This window comes from Mobula hypostoma, chromosome 3 (genome assembly GCF_963921235.1).
Source record: "Mobula hypostoma chromosome 3, sMobHyp1.1, whole genome shotgun sequence".
Taxonomy (NCBI): Eukaryota; Metazoa; Chordata; class Chondrichthyes; order Myliobatiformes; family Myliobatidae; genus Mobula; species Mobula hypostoma.
Window position 1 is genome coordinate 194,261,273 of NC_086099.1, and position 19,819 is coordinate 194,281,091.

Sequence of the window (19,819 nt, forward strand, 5' to 3'; positions counted from 1 at the left end):
AATGAACAAGCAAATGTTACCAGTTAGAGCCTGATAGAGCATTGATGGCCCTTACCTCAAACAAGTGAGTCTGAGTGAAAAGTATTTTAAAGTGACACAATTTTAATACCCAACTTCATAAGCAGTCAAATTTCTTCATTTTTAGTAATCATGTCATGCAGGCATTGCAGGCAGGGCCATCATTTATTTCCATCATTGGGTGCCCTGAAAGTTGAACCCTGCAGTCACAGGAAGCCGCTTTCAGAATGTTATACTAGGTTGAAACAACTAAATAACTGCCTCTGAAATGGCTTAGCAAGCCAATCGATGTGGAGTCACAAATGGGCATGACCAGGTAAGCATTGCAGGGTTCCTTCCCTAGAGAAAATTTAGTGAAACAGGTCAGTTTTTAAATAAGAACCTGATGGCTTAACAGCCATTTACAGAGAAATATTTTTTTATTTAAATTCCCAAATTTTAACTGAATTCAAGTTGTCAAGAACTGATAGCTGGACCTTAACTCTAATTCTTTGGATTATTTGTCCAAGCTGCTGAAATATTCAGTTATGAGAGTGTTAAAGTAATACTTCCTTCTATAATGAGAAATACATTTTTAACCAATAGCAGCATTCTTTTGAAAAACAGTATATCTGCAAATCAAATTTCTAAAGCCCGACAGCACTTCAGTACATTTAGGAAACAGTGCCAGCAAAGCATAATGATGGAAATTCACATCAGTTGGAAAGCTTTGGTAATCAGGGGAGACTGTCTGTAAAAGTCAGAAAATTCTTGCAAAAACAATTCAGATAATTGTATTCCTGTTGGTCAAAATGGCTTTTCAAATCAAGCCCACTGCACACATTACACTACATCAAATGCTTATCAGAATACTTAAGGGTTAAATTAGACTAGGCTATACTTTACAGAAACTAAAATATTTTTTAGGAAACCAGCATAAGCAACGGCCTTAAGGAGCACAAGGCTCGTGACAGACTTTAATCTTTAAAAAAGTATTTTAGAGACCAACAACAAAACTATAATCTTTTCCCATCTTTGCTTTACTTTAGTAATTTGCATTGACTCTTGATTAATTTCACTGAAACGCTTGAACAGAAAGCTTTTCTCATCTCCTTTGGATACTCCTAACTCATGGAAATTAACCTCCCCTTCATCAACTCTATAAACAGCCAACATATTCAAAGAAACCCACCCACCCTGGAGATTCTCATCTCTTCATTCTCCCACCTGGAACAAGATATAAAAATTTGTAAACACATCACCACATCAGCTATTATCCCACTGTAATAACACTATAGAATAGTGGCTTATGTTAACATGGACATTTGACCTCAAAAATAGCTGTTTCACTTTATTCTGCACTGTGCTTTTGTTTTACCACATACTAACTCAATATATTGTGTAAGTGATTTGATGTGTATGAACAGCATGCAAGACAAGCTTTTCATTGCATTTCAGTACATGTGACAATAAACCAAATCAAATTCCTTGTGCAAAAATAGCTTCTGCAATGAGTGACCATGTTCCTGTTTCTCAAAATCATTTCAAACTTACACCTACTTCCACAGATAATTCCTTTCACCATTAAGATAACTTGATCAAAGCAGCATTTCTAAATTGCCAAAAATATATTCAATTTGATTACTAGTATATATTTCTCAGATGCTTGAGACTATCAGCAGTACATTGTATTCAACACAGCTGAGCAGTAACTTAGTTTTGCTGCACAAATATTTATTAGAACTATTTAAAAGGTAAAAGCTGATACATTACAAGAATTATGTTTAGCTTTTAACCTCGTTTTGTGGGTCATCTTATAATCTAACAAGTAATACTATCCACACTAAAATCACAGAAACTTTAGTTGCTGATGATCCAATTTTTTTTCTATTGTTTTTATTGGGGAAAAAAAAGAAAAAATAAACATACCTTTTCACTGCCTGCCAAGTCAACCAGATAAAGCTTGCCACTTAGCTTCTGCTCCGTTGCAGTGTTTTCTTGTTTCACATTAATAAGAAAGATACTGTGGCTACGTGAGCTGTGCTCATTCATATCTGAGATAGAAACAGATGACACTGCTCAACAACTAGGCAGACTGCAGGTCCTTAACATAAAAAATTAGGGCTATAATAGGAAGTGCTGGAAATTCCTACAAAATTAAGTAGCATCTATAGGGAGAAACAGTTAGCACTGAGAATTTACAGGATAGACACTGATGTCTGTTTCCAAGGTGGAAGAGTCAAATACTAGAGGGCATAGCTTTAAGGTGATGGGGCAAAGTTTAAAGGAGACATACATGGCAAGTTTTATTTGCACAGAGAGAATCAGATAGACACATAAATAGGTAGGGAATTGAGGGATAATAACTCTTCCTAAACCTGACACATGCCAGCAGATAGACAGTTTAAATTGACATATTGTTGGGACAGACATTATTGGCTGAAGGGTCCATTGTAATGTACTCTATTTCAAATTGATCATTTATCTTTGATTTGAAATAGTGAAGGTTTGTAAAGTCCTCAAAATGTTAATTTCAGTTCATTCTTGACAGATGCTGCTCAATCTGAATACTTTCAGTATTTTATGATTTTGTTTCAAATTTCCACTATCTCCAATTTTTGCCTTTGTCTTCTTACTTACTCAGGCCTCTATTTTTCCAGGTGGTTGGAAAACAAGAAAACGGAGTGATATTTAAGCCACAGTCCAATATTAGAGCTTTTTTACCACTTCACGTCCAATGTCGTCACAGAAAATCATCATCTGCTGAGCTTCCCAACTTCAGACATGCAACCAGAAATTCAAATGGATCAGCCACTCAATTAGATCACAGATAGAGTATCCTAGTTCATGACACCCAACCATCATTAAAAACACACAAATCAGAAGCAGCACCAACGCTCAAGTTGAACGCTATCCAGGGTATAGTAGGCTGCTTGATAGTAGCCCATTATCAACCTAAGCATAACAAAGGGATCGTCTCTTCTTTCAACACTCCAAAGGGACCATTCCTTCTCTCACTGTTTCACTGTTCCATCTTCAATACATGTCTTCTCATAGCATCTTCAATGTCATTGCAGGAGATGCAACACCTGCTCTTTCACTTCCTCCCATTATCCAGGACACCAAATGCTCCTTTTAAATAAAGCAGCAGTGTATTTGTGCTCATCATTTAGTCTTTTGCAAAACGCTACTCCTGATACGGTCTCCTCTGCACTAGAGATATCATATGCTGAATGTGTGACAATTTACAGAACTTTTTTTAGTCTGTAAATGTGATCTGAGCTTTCATTGGCCAGTCACTTTGATTCCCTATCCCACTCTGAACTCAGTCTTTGACCTCTTAAAACGTTCCAGCAAAATCCAAAGCTCGAGGAAGACAACAGCAAACAACACTATTTAATGAAAAATAACACCACAAATGCAACATTTAGGAAATAAAACAAAATACTGGAAAGCTCAGATCTGGCACATTTGTGGAAAGAGAAACAGTTAACATTTAGGTTGAAAATCCTTCATCAGACCTATGGCAGAAAAGTTGGTTCTAAGTTGCAGAGAAAGTGAGAAACTTTTTGAGAACAGTAGATAGAAAGCAAAAATGTTAACTTTTCTGCTCAAAGACTCTTCATCAGAACTTTGAGAGACAAGATCTCCTTTTCTTGGCGAGGCCAGCAGACGTCCATTGCAAGACAACAAATTCTCAGAGCTATCTCAAAATACTTCCTTCCACCCATCCGTTATTTAGCACTATTCATATTCATCCATTTCTACTGCACATGTTCTGATAACAAGACTTTACACAAAGATGCTTCAGCAATGCCTTCCTTCTTCCTGAACCATGGCTTTCCCTTTAGCAGAACTGAAAAAGCACTTGACTGCATCTCAATTATGTCCTGCACCTTGGCTTTTACCCCTTCTCCTGAACAATCCCTGATCGTTCGTTCAATCCCTGTATGGGCCAAATTATTTGTAAACACAAATGCCCTTGAATGGAAAATCCTACAAAAAGTAGTGGACACGGCCTAGTCCATTACTGGTAATTCCCTCGCCACCATTGAGCGCATCTACACGAAGCATTGTCGCTCAAAAGCAGCATCCATCATCAAGGACCCCCACCATCCAGGAGACGCTCTCATCTTGCTGCTGCCATCAGGAAGGTGGTACATGAGCCTCAGGACTAACACAAGGTCATGCTGCACTTAGGTTAAAGAATAAACATACTTACTTGTAACTGCTACGTGTCTGTTGGATTTTCCTTCATCAATTGTATCCATTACCTCATCAGGACTGCAAACAAAACGTTCAGTGCAACCCTGTATTACCGGAGAAGGAATAATAAAGTTAATTTTATAAACAAAAGTTTCAGAATATTATGGGAAAAATGCAATTGATATATTTTACTCACCTTGACATAAGGGACTCTATTTTTATCTTCATGGACAGAGAGATTGGTCTTGGATACTGGAAAGAAAAATATTCTCATTATGCAATATTTCCTATCATTAAGTACACTTGTATTTGTACAACTATCTTAATGACACATTTTTATATTTGGTATTCATTATCTGAGTGTAAAATTATGGTGATATGGAGTCCAGATATTTTAAACCCCAGAAGAAAGAACTGATGGCCTAGAATTTGCTTACTACAATGAAGGAAATGATTCCAACTTCAGAAATAAGTTCATGAACAGTTAAACAAAAGTTCAGAAGTTTCTACCCATGCAGCCTTCAGTGTAATATTTGAAATCAGTGAATTGAAGACAATTTTGAACATATCCAACGTTTCTGGCCATTATAATAAGAGCTTGAAACATTGAGAGAAGATGAAAGTCTGTCTAAAGTGTACTAAGCCACGATATTGTGCTCGCAACCTAGCCGGCCTTTAGAAGCTAATTTTGGTTGGAATTATGAAATCAAACAATTGCTACAACACGAAAGGCCAAAATCTAGCCAATGCCTGCTTAAACAACTATAATCCCATCAGCTCAATTACCCTCTTCTTCTGTCATAGCTCTGCAAATTATTCTTTTTGTGAAAGCATAGCTCAATTCCATTTCCTACAAGGAATGAATTCCAGATCTTAACTATTCTGAGTTGGTTTGATTCATTATCACATAGCTCTACCAAGGTGACCATTCCATTCTTACTTATAAGAGACTCATTAAGTTATCATCAAGAATACCTTTTCCAAACACTGCTGTAATGCTCTCCCATATCAAAAAGGCAACACCCTCTTCACCCACCCCTCTTACCTATTCCTCTGTCATGCTTAAAGTATCAGCATCCCACTAAGCTTCCATTCTGCCCTTCTCTCTGGGATGTTTGTTATGGTCACAACATCCCAGTCCCTGGAGCATTCCACCAACTGTGTTCATCCTCTTTACCTGTTTGCCATGATTTTGCACAACTGCTGATGCTTCCTATTTCAGCTTCAATAAAAACAATACAAGCACAGTAGACAGCATTTTTCCTTCCAGCTTGGCATGTTACAGTTCTCAGGATAGCTATGAATACAATAACTTCAAATAACCAGTCTGTCCTGTTCATGTCAGAATTAGCTCGGTCTTATGCAAGGTCATCAACCTGTAACTATTTTTCTCTGCAAAAATACTGCCTGATTTGCCAGGTGAAGCCAGTTTAAATTTAAATCAGAATTTACAACAATTGTTATAGCATATAAATTATTCCAGCATTTTTCTTCCTCTTCTCTATCTTCATACATTTTGTCCAATATCTACTTCCTTCAAACAGATCCATTACATCTAAGCTTCAACCTTTTCAGATGACACCATAATCACATGCATTATCCAGTCTACCTTGGTCTACTCAATGCCAGCAGTTCCATTTGAACTTGTCATCTCTCCACCTCCTCTGCAATTTAAACCTTGTTTATTTTTTTTTAACTTTTCTAGTTTCAAATGAAGCTCTTCGACTTAAGATGTATTATTTCGTGTTGGCATATGGCCAAGTGGTTAAGGTGTTCGTCTAGTGATTTGAAGGTCGCTAGTTCGAGCCTTGGCTGAGGCAGCGTGTGTGTCCTTGAGCAAGGCACTTAACCACACATTGCTCTGCGACGACACCAGTGCCAAGCTGTATGGGTCCTAATGCCCTTCCCTTGGACAACATCAGTGGCATGGAGAGGGGAGACTTGCAGCATGGGCAACTGCTGGTCTTCCGTATAACCTTGCCCAGGCCTGCGCCCTGGAAACTTTCCAAGGTGCAAATCCATGGTCTCATGAGACTAACGAATGCCTATATAAATATTATTTCATTTTCTCTTTCATCCTCTGCTGTCTAACCTGCTGAATGTTTTTGGTATTTTGTTTTTATTTCAAGTTTTCAGCATCGGCACAATCTAGATTTTATATCACATGGTATCTAAAAATATTGGTAAAAGACCTCTATTAGCATGAAATCAATATGAAATAATGGAGAGGTTCATGTTACACACATTTTTTTGTGAAAGCAATAGCCAAAAACAAAGTACTGCATAATATCAGTCTCCAATAGCAAGCTATCTCAAATTGGCAACTAGCATTATCAAATTACCAAATGAAAACCATTTTTGTGGGGGCGGGGGGGGGGAGGAGGAAGAGGGAGCAAAAAAAATCTAATAACTCAAATGGCAAACTATAGTAGCTACTATCATTTTTTCCTCTTTCACACCATTTCATTCAAATTTAATGCTTATATTTCAGTACATTAAAGCACAGACAAATCTTTTCTACCTTTAGTTATGTAAAAATAAACTTTAAAATAAGATAGTTTTGATTAAATATCTTCATGGCAGAGTAAAGTTTTAAGAACTGCTGGAAGGTTGACCCTGTTATGTGAAGATTTGAAGCTTTATGTATGGCAGTATAAAGTGCCACTTTAAAGGCTACACTAAGTTGTAAAGCAACAAAGTCCACTCTTGACTATTCTTTAGTAGCAATAACAAACATTAAGTGACATTGATTAACTGCCACATATTTCCTATCAGACTAATATACTTCGTTTTAAAGAGGGGAAATATGTTGGGAATAGCGAGAAAATCCATGCTAAAGAGTGGCTGCAGAGCAAGTGCTGAGGAATCCAGTTTTTAAGAATCTATAGAGCTGAAATTCCACCAATTTCTCTAATTCAGCCCAAGGTTCAAAAAGCGTGTTTTTGATCAATCCCAAATATATAATTCACACATAAAAGGAAATCTGATTAGTGTTAGGATAACTCAAAAAAGATCTTTTTTGGCAACTTACCATCCAAAAGATCCCTAATCTTGTCCAAATATATTTCAAAATATGAAACCTGAAAAGCAATGATGACAGTTAACCACAGAAATAGTGAATGTAACTTGTACATTTGAAAAGCTGAAAACAGACAGAAAGAATTGGGAATACTCAGATCAAAAGCAATTGTGGAGAGAAACAAAGCTGACGATTCAGGGCAATAATCTTCTATCTGAAGACTATCTTACAAAATGTTTCCAACACCTGTGATGGTATGTTTTTATTAGTTATTTTTAAAATGATTGATTACTGGATTGTTAATTTACTGGACTAATAATCCTAAACACACGTTAAACACTAAAAGTCTTTTATAAATCTGCAAATAAACATTACGAATAAAAGAGACTAGTTTTTGGTCATAATGAATAAGGGCTTGACTGGGTCCCTTCTGTCATGGAATCACAAATTTTAGCAGATATACTTGCCTTTAAACCAATGCTGCTCAAAATGGATCTATTTCAAACATTTCCATTTCAATCCAATCCATCAATTTTAGTTGTAATACTTAAAAGTGATGAACCAAATACGCTTGTTTTTTGGGGAAATAATGGTTTGCAATTTTTCCCTTCACCATTATTTAGATGGGAAATATTTTTCTAACTCCCCTTTTACCCTTTAAGCAAATTACTTTAGAACATAGCACATAAAATAGTACAGCACAGTACAGGCCCTTCAGCCCACAATGTTGTGCCGACCCTCAAACCCTACCTCCTATATAACCCCCCACCTTGAATTCCTCCATAATAAATAAATTAGTATAAATCTATACTAACTCTTGAAATATGGTCTCACAATATTAAATAACAAACCAATCAAGGCTTAACTTTTTCCCTTCCCTCACTCTTTCAAAGACAATAAAATCAGCAGTGTCAAAACCACTCAATATTAAAATTCTTCCGTTTTGGTAACATCTTCAGAAAACTCATTGTAATTCTACAAAATCTGTCTTAAATATGGAGATCGGAATAAAAAATTTGAAGCGCTCGGTGTTCATAATGAAAGAAAATCAGACACTTAATTGGTTCCATCCAGATGTGACTCCAACTCCTTGAAGATGCAGCGCCAAAAAACTGTACATGCTGGAAACCCAAAACCCAAAGTGTTGGAAATGCAAGATTAATTAGAAGTAGCCAAGGAAAAGCTAAACAGTCAACATCACAAAAGTTTAACTGGGACTAAAATAATGGGAAGGAAAGTGCATTTTCATTTGGGAAAAAAATGGAGAGAATAGATAGATAGATAGATAGATATACTTTATTAATCCCGAGGGAAATTTGGTTTCGTTACAGCCGCGCCAACCAAGAATAGAGCATAAATATAGCAATACAAAAAACCCCAACAATCAAACAACAAAATGCAAACTTGGGGAGTGGGGATTTCTGTGACAGGGTGCAGAATAAAGTTGTCAAGAAAAAAATAAAGTAAATGGAGACAGAAAGGAAGAATGAAACAAATTAAAAGAATACAGCTACATCTGTAGTGGGAGAAACAAGAGGGCTAAAAATGTAATCTGGCTGTAAACTATCCCGATTAAAGATAAAGTTCTGTCCACTAGTGATTGCAAAGGAAGAGCAAGTCAGGAAGACACAGAGGGAATAGACCCCAAGTGGAAATCTGCTGTAGATGAAAGAATTTATGGAAGGTGATCAGTTGAATGTTGGAGTACAGTGGCAAGGGGAAACCAATACTTGTTCTGACTGGGAGGAAGGGATTGAGAACATTGTGTGGGCAATACAAAGTTCAGATGTTCATTGTGAAGATGAATCAACAAGGACAAGATAACTGACGCCACAATAGAAGAGAGAGGTGTCAGAGGGGAAGCAACTGGACAATGGGAGAAAGAAGAATCCATAAATTACAACTACAGGGCAATGGAGCAATTTCAGGACACCCCCTTTCTCTTTACTTGAAGTCAACACCTTTTGTTTTGATTTTCTCTTCTGTTCCCAATTAGTGTTTTTTTAAAAACTGTTGCCTTGACAAATTTGTTCAGCACTCATCACAAATTGGTCTTTCACTTCAGCCTCGGTCTCTCTGCAACCTAAAACACATCTGTCTTCTACTATTCCTTGTTAAGATAAAAGGTTGTTGATCCAAAAACATCAACTGTTTATTTCCCATTGATCCGTTTTTCAGTTCCAATGTGTTCTTTAAAATCTGCCTTGCCATTTTTTTAAAAGTGACTTTAAAAAAGGCTCAACATTATCTTCAACTTCAAGCACAACTTAAGAAAGATGGTAAGTACCAGTCTTGGCATTGATATTTTCAAAGATGCAAGTGTCTTGAGGAAACTTTTACCTTGATGTGGAATTCCAAATTCTCATCCATGGAGTAAATATAATTAAAAATATCTTGGGCTATTCTGGGAATTATTCCCATACAATCAGGATCATGAAGTGTTCCCTATAATTAGAAATAAAGATGCAAATTACATCTACTGCCATGTTTTCTTAACTAAAAAGTTAACTTTATTCAGACCAAATCCAGAATAATATTTCAGTTTCACCCATGTGGATATGCCTACTTCCGAATTTCAACTGTATGTACTTTACTTTTGAAATAATGTACAGTACTTCAGCATTGAGTCTTAAAGATTACACTGGAATAAAAAAAAAGTACAAAAGTCTCAAAATACTACTTGTATTTTTGAGAGAATTCAAAAGTTCAATCTATTACTTATTTGTTCAACATTACACTTTCTCTTCCAAAAACTTCTGTTGCTGTTTATCGCTAATTCATCTGGAATTGGCAAATCCAGATCAATAACAATGTGCAGTAAATCAAGTAATGGATGAATACCAGACCTACTCTTTCCGCTGATCTCAAGTGACTAAAGAATTACTTACCTCCATTGTGTGAGTTTTACCGGAGGCAGTTTGTCCATATGCAAATATTGTACCATTATATCCATCAAGTACATCTAGAAGATCAATAATACAATATCACCTTAACAAATAACGAATCTTGACAATATTTTCTGCAAGCACTGTAGCAAGCAACAAAATCAAATAATGGCTCTAGAGTAAGATATACTTGGCTTTAAGCTTCCAAATTTAGTGGAACGACAACATAGGCCCAGCTTACAGTTCTGAAGTGGTCTTTTAAGTTGCATGTTACATTATTCCAGCTATAAAAACTTAATTTCTAACCACATTTGCTTCCAATTCTAAAATTGAAATATACCTTGACTGGTAGGGTAACACAGATAAAAGCAAACAAGTTCTCTTGTAAACATTTAATGAATCACATCATCAACCTGAGTCTTTTGTTTTGGGGTTCCACAACATAAAGAGTTTCTAATAAAATAATGGAGTGCTTGTTGTTAGTTACAAGGGAAAAAAATCTACCCTGCTACCCCAAAGTGACTAATTCTAAATACAAAATAACTGTTGCTTTTGTAGCTCTTGTTTACGTTGTCAGAAAATGCCATGTGGTTTTCTCCAATACAGCATTTCAGCACTTGAATGTAATAATGAAAAGGGACAGTATTGCTGACATGAACTGACATGCTAAGATATTGCACTGCATACAATTTGGTTTGGATGTCCTGTGCTCATCTTTTACTTCCATATCTTCTAAACATATTCTGAAGACTCTTTCACAACAACAAGCATTAATCATAGAGTCCTGTTACAATGGAAATTTGGTGAAAGATCCATCACATCACAAAGACTCCAAGGTAGGATCTGAGATGTTCAGGTAGGTTCAGTGCTGGTTAGAAAATATAACATTAAAAGTATAGTTATAAAATAAAATTCTACCTTCGTTTAGAATATAGTTTGAATTATATTGAAGAACTATACTTTTATGCTTAATATTCTGTAATGAAAGGCCCCAAAACAGTACAAATAATGTAAATTGTACTTGCATTCATGTGAACTTTTCTGCAAAATCAGATCTTACATCGTCCTCTCCTTGCTCTGCTTACAACAGCCTTGTTCTACTCTTGAATATCTTCATACCCATCTCACTTTTATTCCCTTCTCATTTAACCATATCTTTATATTTCAAACTAAACTTTTATTCAATCGTACAACATGTATATTTTCCCTACACCTTTAACAGCTTTAGAATTTATTATATAAAGGCTCCAAATCACTGCTGCAGTGTAAACAAATTGAACATGGAAATGCTATAATTTTATACTTTGTTCTAAAATATACAATTCAAGGTAAACCTAGAATTTTAAAAAAACTAAAAGCACTAAATATTGAATTAAAAATTACAGACTGACACAAAGTTGGGGCGTGTCATATGAATTGTTGTTCAAATCCTGAAATTTTGATTGTTGATTTAATTCAGCTACTCAAAGAGCAAGCCCAAGTTTCTTAGGTTTATAAATTTTAACCACCCAAGGGAAGTCAGTTTGATCTTAAGAGAAAGCTCAGAAGACAAGAAACAGAAGTTTTGACTCTTCAGTGTGCTCTGTTATTCAAAAAGAATGCAGGCAATCTGATTTTAGTCTCAGCTTCAGCTTCCCAAGTGATTCTCATGAATACAAATCCCTTGAATTCCAAAAATTTATTTCAACATCTACAAGTCCACAACCTACCTGAGGGAAGCAACAGTGGCTCTGCCTCTGGCACTGAGCCTGGCCCTGTGGCTCAAAAGGGCAGGAAACTAAAGAGGATGGCAGCAGTAATAAGGGATTCAACGGTTAGGGGGACAGATAGGCAATTATGTGGATGCAAAATGTAAACACAAAATAGTTTGTCTCCCAAGTGCCACGGTCCACAATGTTTCTGAATATATTCACAATATCCTGAAAAGGGAGGATGAGCAGCCGGAAGTCACGGTACATATTGGTACCAACAACATAAGGAGGAAAAAAAAGGAAGGAGATCCTGAAAACAGAATTGGAAGGAAACGGAGCAGGACCTCAAGGGTAGTAATCTCAGGATTGCTGCCTGTGCCACATGACAGTGAGGATAGGAATAGAATGAGGTGGCAGATAAATGCGTGGCTGAAGAATTGGAGCAGGGGCAGGGATTCAGATTTCTGGATCACTGGGGCCTCTTCTGGGGCAGGTCTGACCTGTACAAAAGGGAAGGGTTGCATCTGAATCCGAGGGGGACCAATATCCCTGTGGGCAGGTTTGCTAGAGCTGTTGGGAATGGTTTAAACTAATATGGAAGGGGGATGGGAACCAGTATGATGGAGCAGAGGATGAGCCAGCAAGATTACAAGTAAATGATATAATATGTAATATGAATGTAAGGAAGGATAAGCCAATGATTGGGTACAACTGCAGACAGAACGAAGAGTTATGTTGCACCACAGAGGCACAATTAATTTGGGCGAAGAATGCAGGACTGAAGTTTCTGCATTTATATCAACATAGCATTCGGAATAAGGTGGACAAGCTCATGGAGCAATTAGGGATTGGTCAGTATGACCTTGTGGGCTTCACTGAGTCATGGCTGAAAGGCAGCCATAGTTGGGAGTTTAACATCACAGGATAAACTTTGCTTCCAAAGGACAGGCAGGAAGGCACAGGCAGTGGTGAGGCTCTGTTGATAAGAGATGGAATTACATCTTTAGAAAGAGATGACATAGGGTCAGAATGTCAAATCTTTGTGGGTGGAGTTAAGAAACAAGGGTTAAAAAACCATTATGGCAATCATACATAGGCATCCAAATAGTAGCTAGGATGTGGAGTTGAGATTGCAAAGGGAGCTGGCAAAATGAAAGGTCTTAAAGGGGATAAGTCACCTGGGCCACATCCCAGAGTCCAGAGAGGGGTTGCTGAAGAGATAACGGATGCATTGGTCATGATCTTTCAAGAATCACTTGATTTTGGCATGGTCCCAGAGGAGTGGAAAATTGCAAATGTCATTCCACTCTTTAAGAAGAGAGGAAGGCAAAAGAAAGGAAATTATAGACCAGTTAGCCTAACCTCAGTAGTTGGAAAAGTGTTGGAGTCCATTATTAAGGCTGAGGTTTCAGGGTACTAGGAGACTAGTACAAGTCAAAGTCAGCATGGTTTCTGTAAAGAGAAATCCTGCCTGACAAAACTGTTAGAATTCTTCAAGGAAATAACAAGCAGGGTGGACAAAGAGGCAGAGAATGTCATTTACTTAAGATTTTCAGAAGGCATTTGATAAGGTGCTTCACATGAGGCTGCTTAACAAGATAAAATCATATGGGATTACAGGAAATATATTGGCATGGATAGAGAAAGGGTTGACAGGCAGGAGGCAGCGACTGGGAATAAAAGGGGCCTTTTTTTTGGTTGGCTGCCATTGACTAGTGGTGTTCCCCTGGGGTCAGTATTGGGACCACTACTTTTCACAGATAGTGGAATTGATGGCTCTATGGCAAAGTTTGTGGATGATACAAAGATAGCTGGAGGGGTAGGTAGCACTGAGGAAGCAATGCGATTGCAGCAGGACAGACAAATCGAAAGAATGGGCAAATAATTGGCAGATAGCACACAGTGCAGGGAAATGTTTGACAATGCATTTTGGTAAAAGTAACAACAGTGCCATCTAAATGGGGAGCAAATTTAAAGAGAGGTGCAGAAGGACTTCAGAGTCCTTGTGCAAGACTCCCAGAAGGTTAATTCACATGTGGAGTCTGTGGTAAAGATGGCAAATGCTGTGCTGGCATTAATTTCAAGGGGAATAGAATATAAAAGCAAAGAGATAATGCTGAGGTTTTATAAGACACCAGTCAGTTTTGCCAACAGTTTTAGGACCCTTATCTCAGAAAGGATGTATTGTCATTGGACAGAGGCCAGAGGAGGTTCATGAGGATTATTCCAGGAATGAAGGGGTTAACATGTAAGCAGCATTTGGCAGCTTTGGTCCTGTACTCACTGGCATTTAGAAGAATGCGTGGGGATCTCATTGAAACTTACCGAATGTTGAAAGGACTACATAAGGTGGATGTGGAAAGGATGTTTTCTCTGGTGGGGGTATCCAAAACTAGAGGGCACAGCCTCAAAATTGAGGGTCGACTTTTTAGAACTGAAGTAAGGAGGATTTTTTTTAGCCAAAGAGTGGTGAATCTGTGGAATGTTCTACCACTGACTGCGGTGAAGGTCAAGTCCATGGATATATTCTAAGCAGAAGTTGATAGATCCCTGATTGGTCGTGAACATCAAGGGAGATGGTGAGAGGGCAGGTGTATGGGGTTGAATGGGATCCAGGATCAGCCATGAAATGGCGAAGTGGACTTGATGGGCTGAATGGTGTAATTCTGTTTCTATGCCTTATGGTCTTAAGTCTCTGCGGTAGAGAATTTCAAAAGTTCACTAAGGCTAAACTGTCAAATGAAGTAAGTTCATCAGGTAACTGGATGAATACAGTATTCCTTCAAGAATACAAGCAACCCAAGTAGAAGTAATGAAAGGCATATTTAGTGATCAAGTCAAAACGTGCTATTTATGTCATTGGAACACTATACAGACAAAATAGTGAAGCTCAAAAGTCATGCTCAAACAATCTGTTCAGACCATACCTTGAGCATGCCCTAACCAGATCAATCCAAGGAACTGTTTGAAGACCTTGAGCTGGTGTAGAGAAGAGCCAAGAGACAATCTTGTCTCAGTATGAAATATTTTAAAAGACTGGGATAAGTCCTGAGCATTTAAGTCATGAATGGAAATATTTAAGGGGTAAATATTACCCCTTCAATGACTACAGACCAGTGGCATTGACCTCCCACATCATGAAGACCCTGGAGAGACTTGTCCTGGAGCTGCTCCAGCCTATGGTCAGGCCACGCTTAGATCCCCTCCAGTTTGCCTACCAGCCCCGACTAGGAGTTGAGGATGCCATCATCTACCTGCTGAACCGTGTCTACGCCCACCTGGACAAGCCAGCGAGCACTGTGAGGGTCATGTTTTTTGACTTCTCCAGTGCATTCAACACCATCTGCCCTGCTCTGCTGGGGGAGAAGCTGACAGCGATGCAGGTGGATGCTTTCCTGGTGTCATGGATTCTTGATTACCTGACTGGCAAACCACAGTACGTGTGCTTGCAACACTGTGTCCCCGACAGAGTGATAAGCAGCACTGGGGCTCCACAGGGGACTGTCTTGTCTCCCTTTCTCTTCACCATTTACACCTCGGACTTCAACTACTGCACAGAGTCTTATCATCTTCAGAAGTTTTCTGATGACTCTGCCATAGTTGGACGCATCAGCAAGGGAGATGAGGCTGAGTACAGGGCTATGGTAGGAAACTTTGTCACATGGTGTGAGCAGAATTATCTGCAGCTTAATGTGAAAAAGACTAAGAAGCTGGTGATAGACCTGAGGAGAGCTAAGGAACCGGCGACCCCAGTTTCCATCCAGGGGGTCAGTGTGGACATGGTGCAGGATTACAAATACCTGGGGATACGAATTGACAATAAACTGGACTGGTCAAAGAACACTGAGGCTGTCTACAAGAAGGGTCAGAGCCGCCTCTATTTCCTGAGGAGACTGAGGTCCTTTAACATCTGCCGGACAATGCTAAGGATGTTCTGCGAGTCTGTGGTGGCAAGTGCGATCATGTTTGCTGTTGTGTGCTGGGGCAGCAGACACCAACAGAATCAACAAACTCATTCGTAAGGCCAGTGATGTTGTGGGGATGGAACTGGACTCTCTGACAGTGGTGTCTGAAAAGAGGAGGCTGTCCAAGTTGCATGCCATCTTGGACAATGTCTCCCATCCACTACATAATGTACTGGTTGAGCACAGGAGTACATTCAGCCAGAGACTCATTCCACCGAGATGCAACACAGAGCGTCATAGGAAGTCATTCCTGCCTGCGGCCATCAAACTTTACAACTCCTCCCTTGGAGGGTCAGACACCCTGAGCCAATAGGCTGGTCCTGGACTTATTTCCTGGCATAATTTACATATTACTATTTAACTATTTATGGTTTTATTACTATTTAATTATTTATGGCGCAACTGTAACGAAAACCAATTTCCCCCTGGATCAATAAGGTATGACTATGACTATTAGTACAAAAAAACAACTAAAGTTATGTAAATATTTAAACCTCCAGCTTAAAATTATCAGACCTCAATGTACTAAGAGTAAGGGTACAAATGCAAACTAGAAAAAGGCAAACTCGGGGTAATTCAAGCAATTTCAGCAACAATAACTTCCTTTTATACAAAGCCCATAAGTTAAAATTGATAGAATCAAATTACAGGTTTTGAGGAGGACTTTTAAACACAACAAAGATAGTTGAGAAAAGGGAATCACAAAGAGAGGCAATTCCAGAGCTTTCCAGAAAAAAGTGGTATAAATGCAATGAATCCTTCATTGATTAGTCAAATGGAATACCACAAAATAATTTAGAAATATAATACAATAAGCCAAGAAGCACATTGATTACCTTAACAGGCCAAATCTTACTCTTTTCTACTTAGTAAATTTAGCTCAGGTTTAGAACTACTTGTACCATAGCAGCATTTGTGGCTGGTTTTAAATTCTTTCCCCAGTCTGGCATCCATATCCATATTTATTACCCCTTCGAGAGGGATAATAAATCAGCCATGATGTAATGGTGAACCAGGCTTGATGGGCCAAATGGCATTGTTCTATTCTCACTTCATATAGTCTTTAAAACAAATTTGAATCAACTGAAGTTAACCAGTCCACTTCTAGTCATTATTTTATTGTCATAAAACCAACACACCATTGTGCATTACAATATTGTGCAGTTACTTTGTAAATTCTTTAGCATTAGAGGGTTCAGGAAACAAATTCAATAGAGCTCTTTCATCACCATGACTTACCTTTGACAATATTTTTCGCACATGCATTGTATACTTGTTCTTGTGTTGCATTTGATGGAAAAACACGGTCATACACATAGGACTTCCCCTGTAAAATTATTCAATCAATTAAAGCTGCATATTCAAAATGTTTTGAAGAGTACTGAAAATAACTTGATTATCTGTAATTTACACATGTTAAATACAACTAATCTCCCCAAATCAGATCCACAAGAATGTTGCTGAAATGCCAGGTGAGTCTAAATCTAAGGTGTTACATTTCAGAAGGTTCAATGTAAGGAGAATATATAACTACATGAACTAAGGTATATGAAGCACATGCAGGCTGAAGAGAGTTAGCTTAATTTTGCATCATGGCCAAAAGATATGTCCCTGTGCTATACTATTCTATATGTAAACGAAGTGGGATTAGTATAGGATTTTTATAGGTGGGTAGAAGGCCTGGTTCCATTATGACTAATTGAAGGCCAGGGAAGTCTTGGGTGTGCAACCCCCTGGGGCTTGGGGGGTGGGATGGGAGGGAGGATGGAATTGCGATGTAACACACCTTGAGACAAACTTTGGTATGGATAATATTCATGGTTTCATCTCATTGACAGCGAAGTACTCGATTTCTAGCCAAATAAATATCCATTAAAAATATGGAAGTCACACCTACGCTGTAGTCAGGGTTGGGCATTTAGTGAAATATACCTTAATGGAAGCAAGCATTAATGGCTGAGTCATTACTTGCAAAATTAATTTCCACCAGTGCAGGAATTTATGACTTCTCCAATCAATAAGTAATCTGAATGGCTACATTAGAGCAGGGCAACTGCTGTATTTGTGAGGGAGACAACATGAGATGATTCTGAGGACATTGGGGGTGGTGGCAGGAGCTTAAGACAAAGCAAGACTTATGACCAGCACAGAATGAGAAACCATTTAAATTTCTCGAAACAGCAAACTGGGGAGTGGGATTAGGCTTCAGCTGAAGTAAATGTGCAATACTAAACCTCAAATTCAAATGGAGCTGGCAAAAAGTTACAGAGAATCAGATAAACTTTGCATGGTTAGCAAATCAAACAAATTCACAAATATAACTTATGCAACAGTAACATACAGAACAGTAAACAATGAGTTTAACACCTGTTTTCCTGCTGATGTAAAAACTGAGACAATGGCCACTAAATCCTCATTTTGTCAATGAACCCTACTTGAAAGGAATAATTTAAAAAACTGCACAAAAAGCGAACAATGTGGCTGAACAAATGTTGGTTAATTTAATGTAAAAAAGTGAACAGTTTGGGAAAGAAAACTGCAAATAATCAACAGCAAAAGACATAAAATGAGGAGGATCCAGTAAAGCCCTGTTTCAGATGTGTAAAACAATCAGGAAATAATCAGTTAATACAAATGGTTGCCCATCCCCAGTACTGCATATTCAGATGATATTTTACCTTTTAGTCAGAATACAGGAAAGTTAACTAAGTGCTACAGCATTTTGGGGGGGGGGGGGCAAGAGAAAGAAGATGCGAAAGGAGGGGCAAGAAAGTGACTGGTTACATAGGAAAGGCACAAGAAAAGTTAATTATTGGGGAAAAGATGAACTGAATACCATGAGATTCTGCATTCTGAGAGCAATTATGAAGAAAAATCTGCACATTGTACAACCACTGGATTAGACCTAGTACGTTCTGCAAATCCATTCACTTTGATACAGAAGAATGGCTCCAAGGGAGAGGCAATTCAGGTAATCACATTTTGTGGAAAATATATTTTAATTGCTTTAAGTATTTTTATTTTAAAATTTTCCATGCTGAGAAGTTGTAATTCGAATAACATGACTCACTTTAAAATTCTTAATACCCTTCAACGTGTGTGAATGTCATGAGAAATTCAAATTCTTCAGAAAGGTGGTAAATCTGATGGTTTGGCTTTAACTGACTGTCAAACGATTTCTAGACAGACAATTATGGAAGAAAGGCCCTCAGTAATCAGAGCAGACGAAGAATAACAACTGAAAAGAGGCAGTTGAGTGGATGGCCTGCTGCTCAATTAACCAAATGTGAGTCCAGATTTCAAGATTCAAAATTGTTCGTCATTTCTAGTACACAAATGTAAAGAACAAAATAAATGTCATGCACCATTGTTCTAAATCAATGGTTCCCAAGCTTTTTGAATGAATTACAAATGCAGCAAGGTATTTGTAGCAACCTGACTATCCTCAAACTCCTGATAACAGGTGATGGTGAAGGCAGCCTTCAGGCTCTTGAACCAGAGGGGTTAACCTCAATTGCCCAATCACTGAACTGTTCTTACAACCTATGGACTCACTTTCAAGATCTCTTCATCTCATGTTCTCAATATTTATTGCTTATTTATTATTTTTTGTATTTGCATAATTTATTGTCTTTTGCACACTGGTTGTTTGCCCTGTTGGGTGCAGTCTTTCAATAATTCTATTATGGTTATTGGATTTACTGAATATGCCAGCAGGAAAATGAATCTCATGGTTGTACATGACATATATACTGATGCCAGAAAGTTTGTGAATCCTGTAGAATTTGCTCCATTTCTGCATAAATGTGACCCAAAATATGATCAGATCTTCACGCAAGTCCTAAAACTAGATAAAGAGAACCCAATTAAACAAAAAAAATTATACTTATTCATTATTTATTGAGAAAAATTATCCAGTATTACACGTATTTAGATTTAGATTATGAGGACAGGCAGTCCTCTTTTATTGTCATTTAGTAATGCATGCATTAAGAAATGATACAATGTTCCTCCAGAATGATATCACAGAAACACAATACAAACCAAGACTAAAAA

General features: G+C 37.9%; 1 protein-coding gene across 1 annotated transcript in view; it reads right to left on the bottom strand.

The window, feature by feature from the left end:
* LOC134344472 (kinesin-1 heavy chain) overlaps positions 1 to 19,819 on the bottom strand; it is a 108,054-nt gene that overhangs the window by 61,664 nt on the left and 26,571 nt on the right. Inside the window, exons 2-8 of the mRNA XM_063044342.1 lie at positions 17,003 to 17,090; positions 10,111 to 10,184; positions 9,563 to 9,667; positions 7,235 to 7,283; positions 4,400 to 4,455; positions 4,220 to 4,307; positions 1,927 to 2,051 (exon numbers count right to left, since the gene is read on the bottom strand). Of these exons, the coding sequence (XP_062900412.1) occupies positions 1,927 to 2,051; positions 4,220 to 4,307; positions 4,400 to 4,455; positions 7,235 to 7,283; positions 9,563 to 9,667; positions 10,111 to 10,184; positions 17,003 to 17,090 (585 nt within the window). The remainder of the gene's footprint in view (positions 1 to 1,926; positions 2,052 to 4,219; positions 4,308 to 4,399; positions 4,456 to 7,234; positions 7,284 to 9,562; positions 9,668 to 10,110; positions 10,185 to 17,002; positions 17,091 to 19,819) is intronic.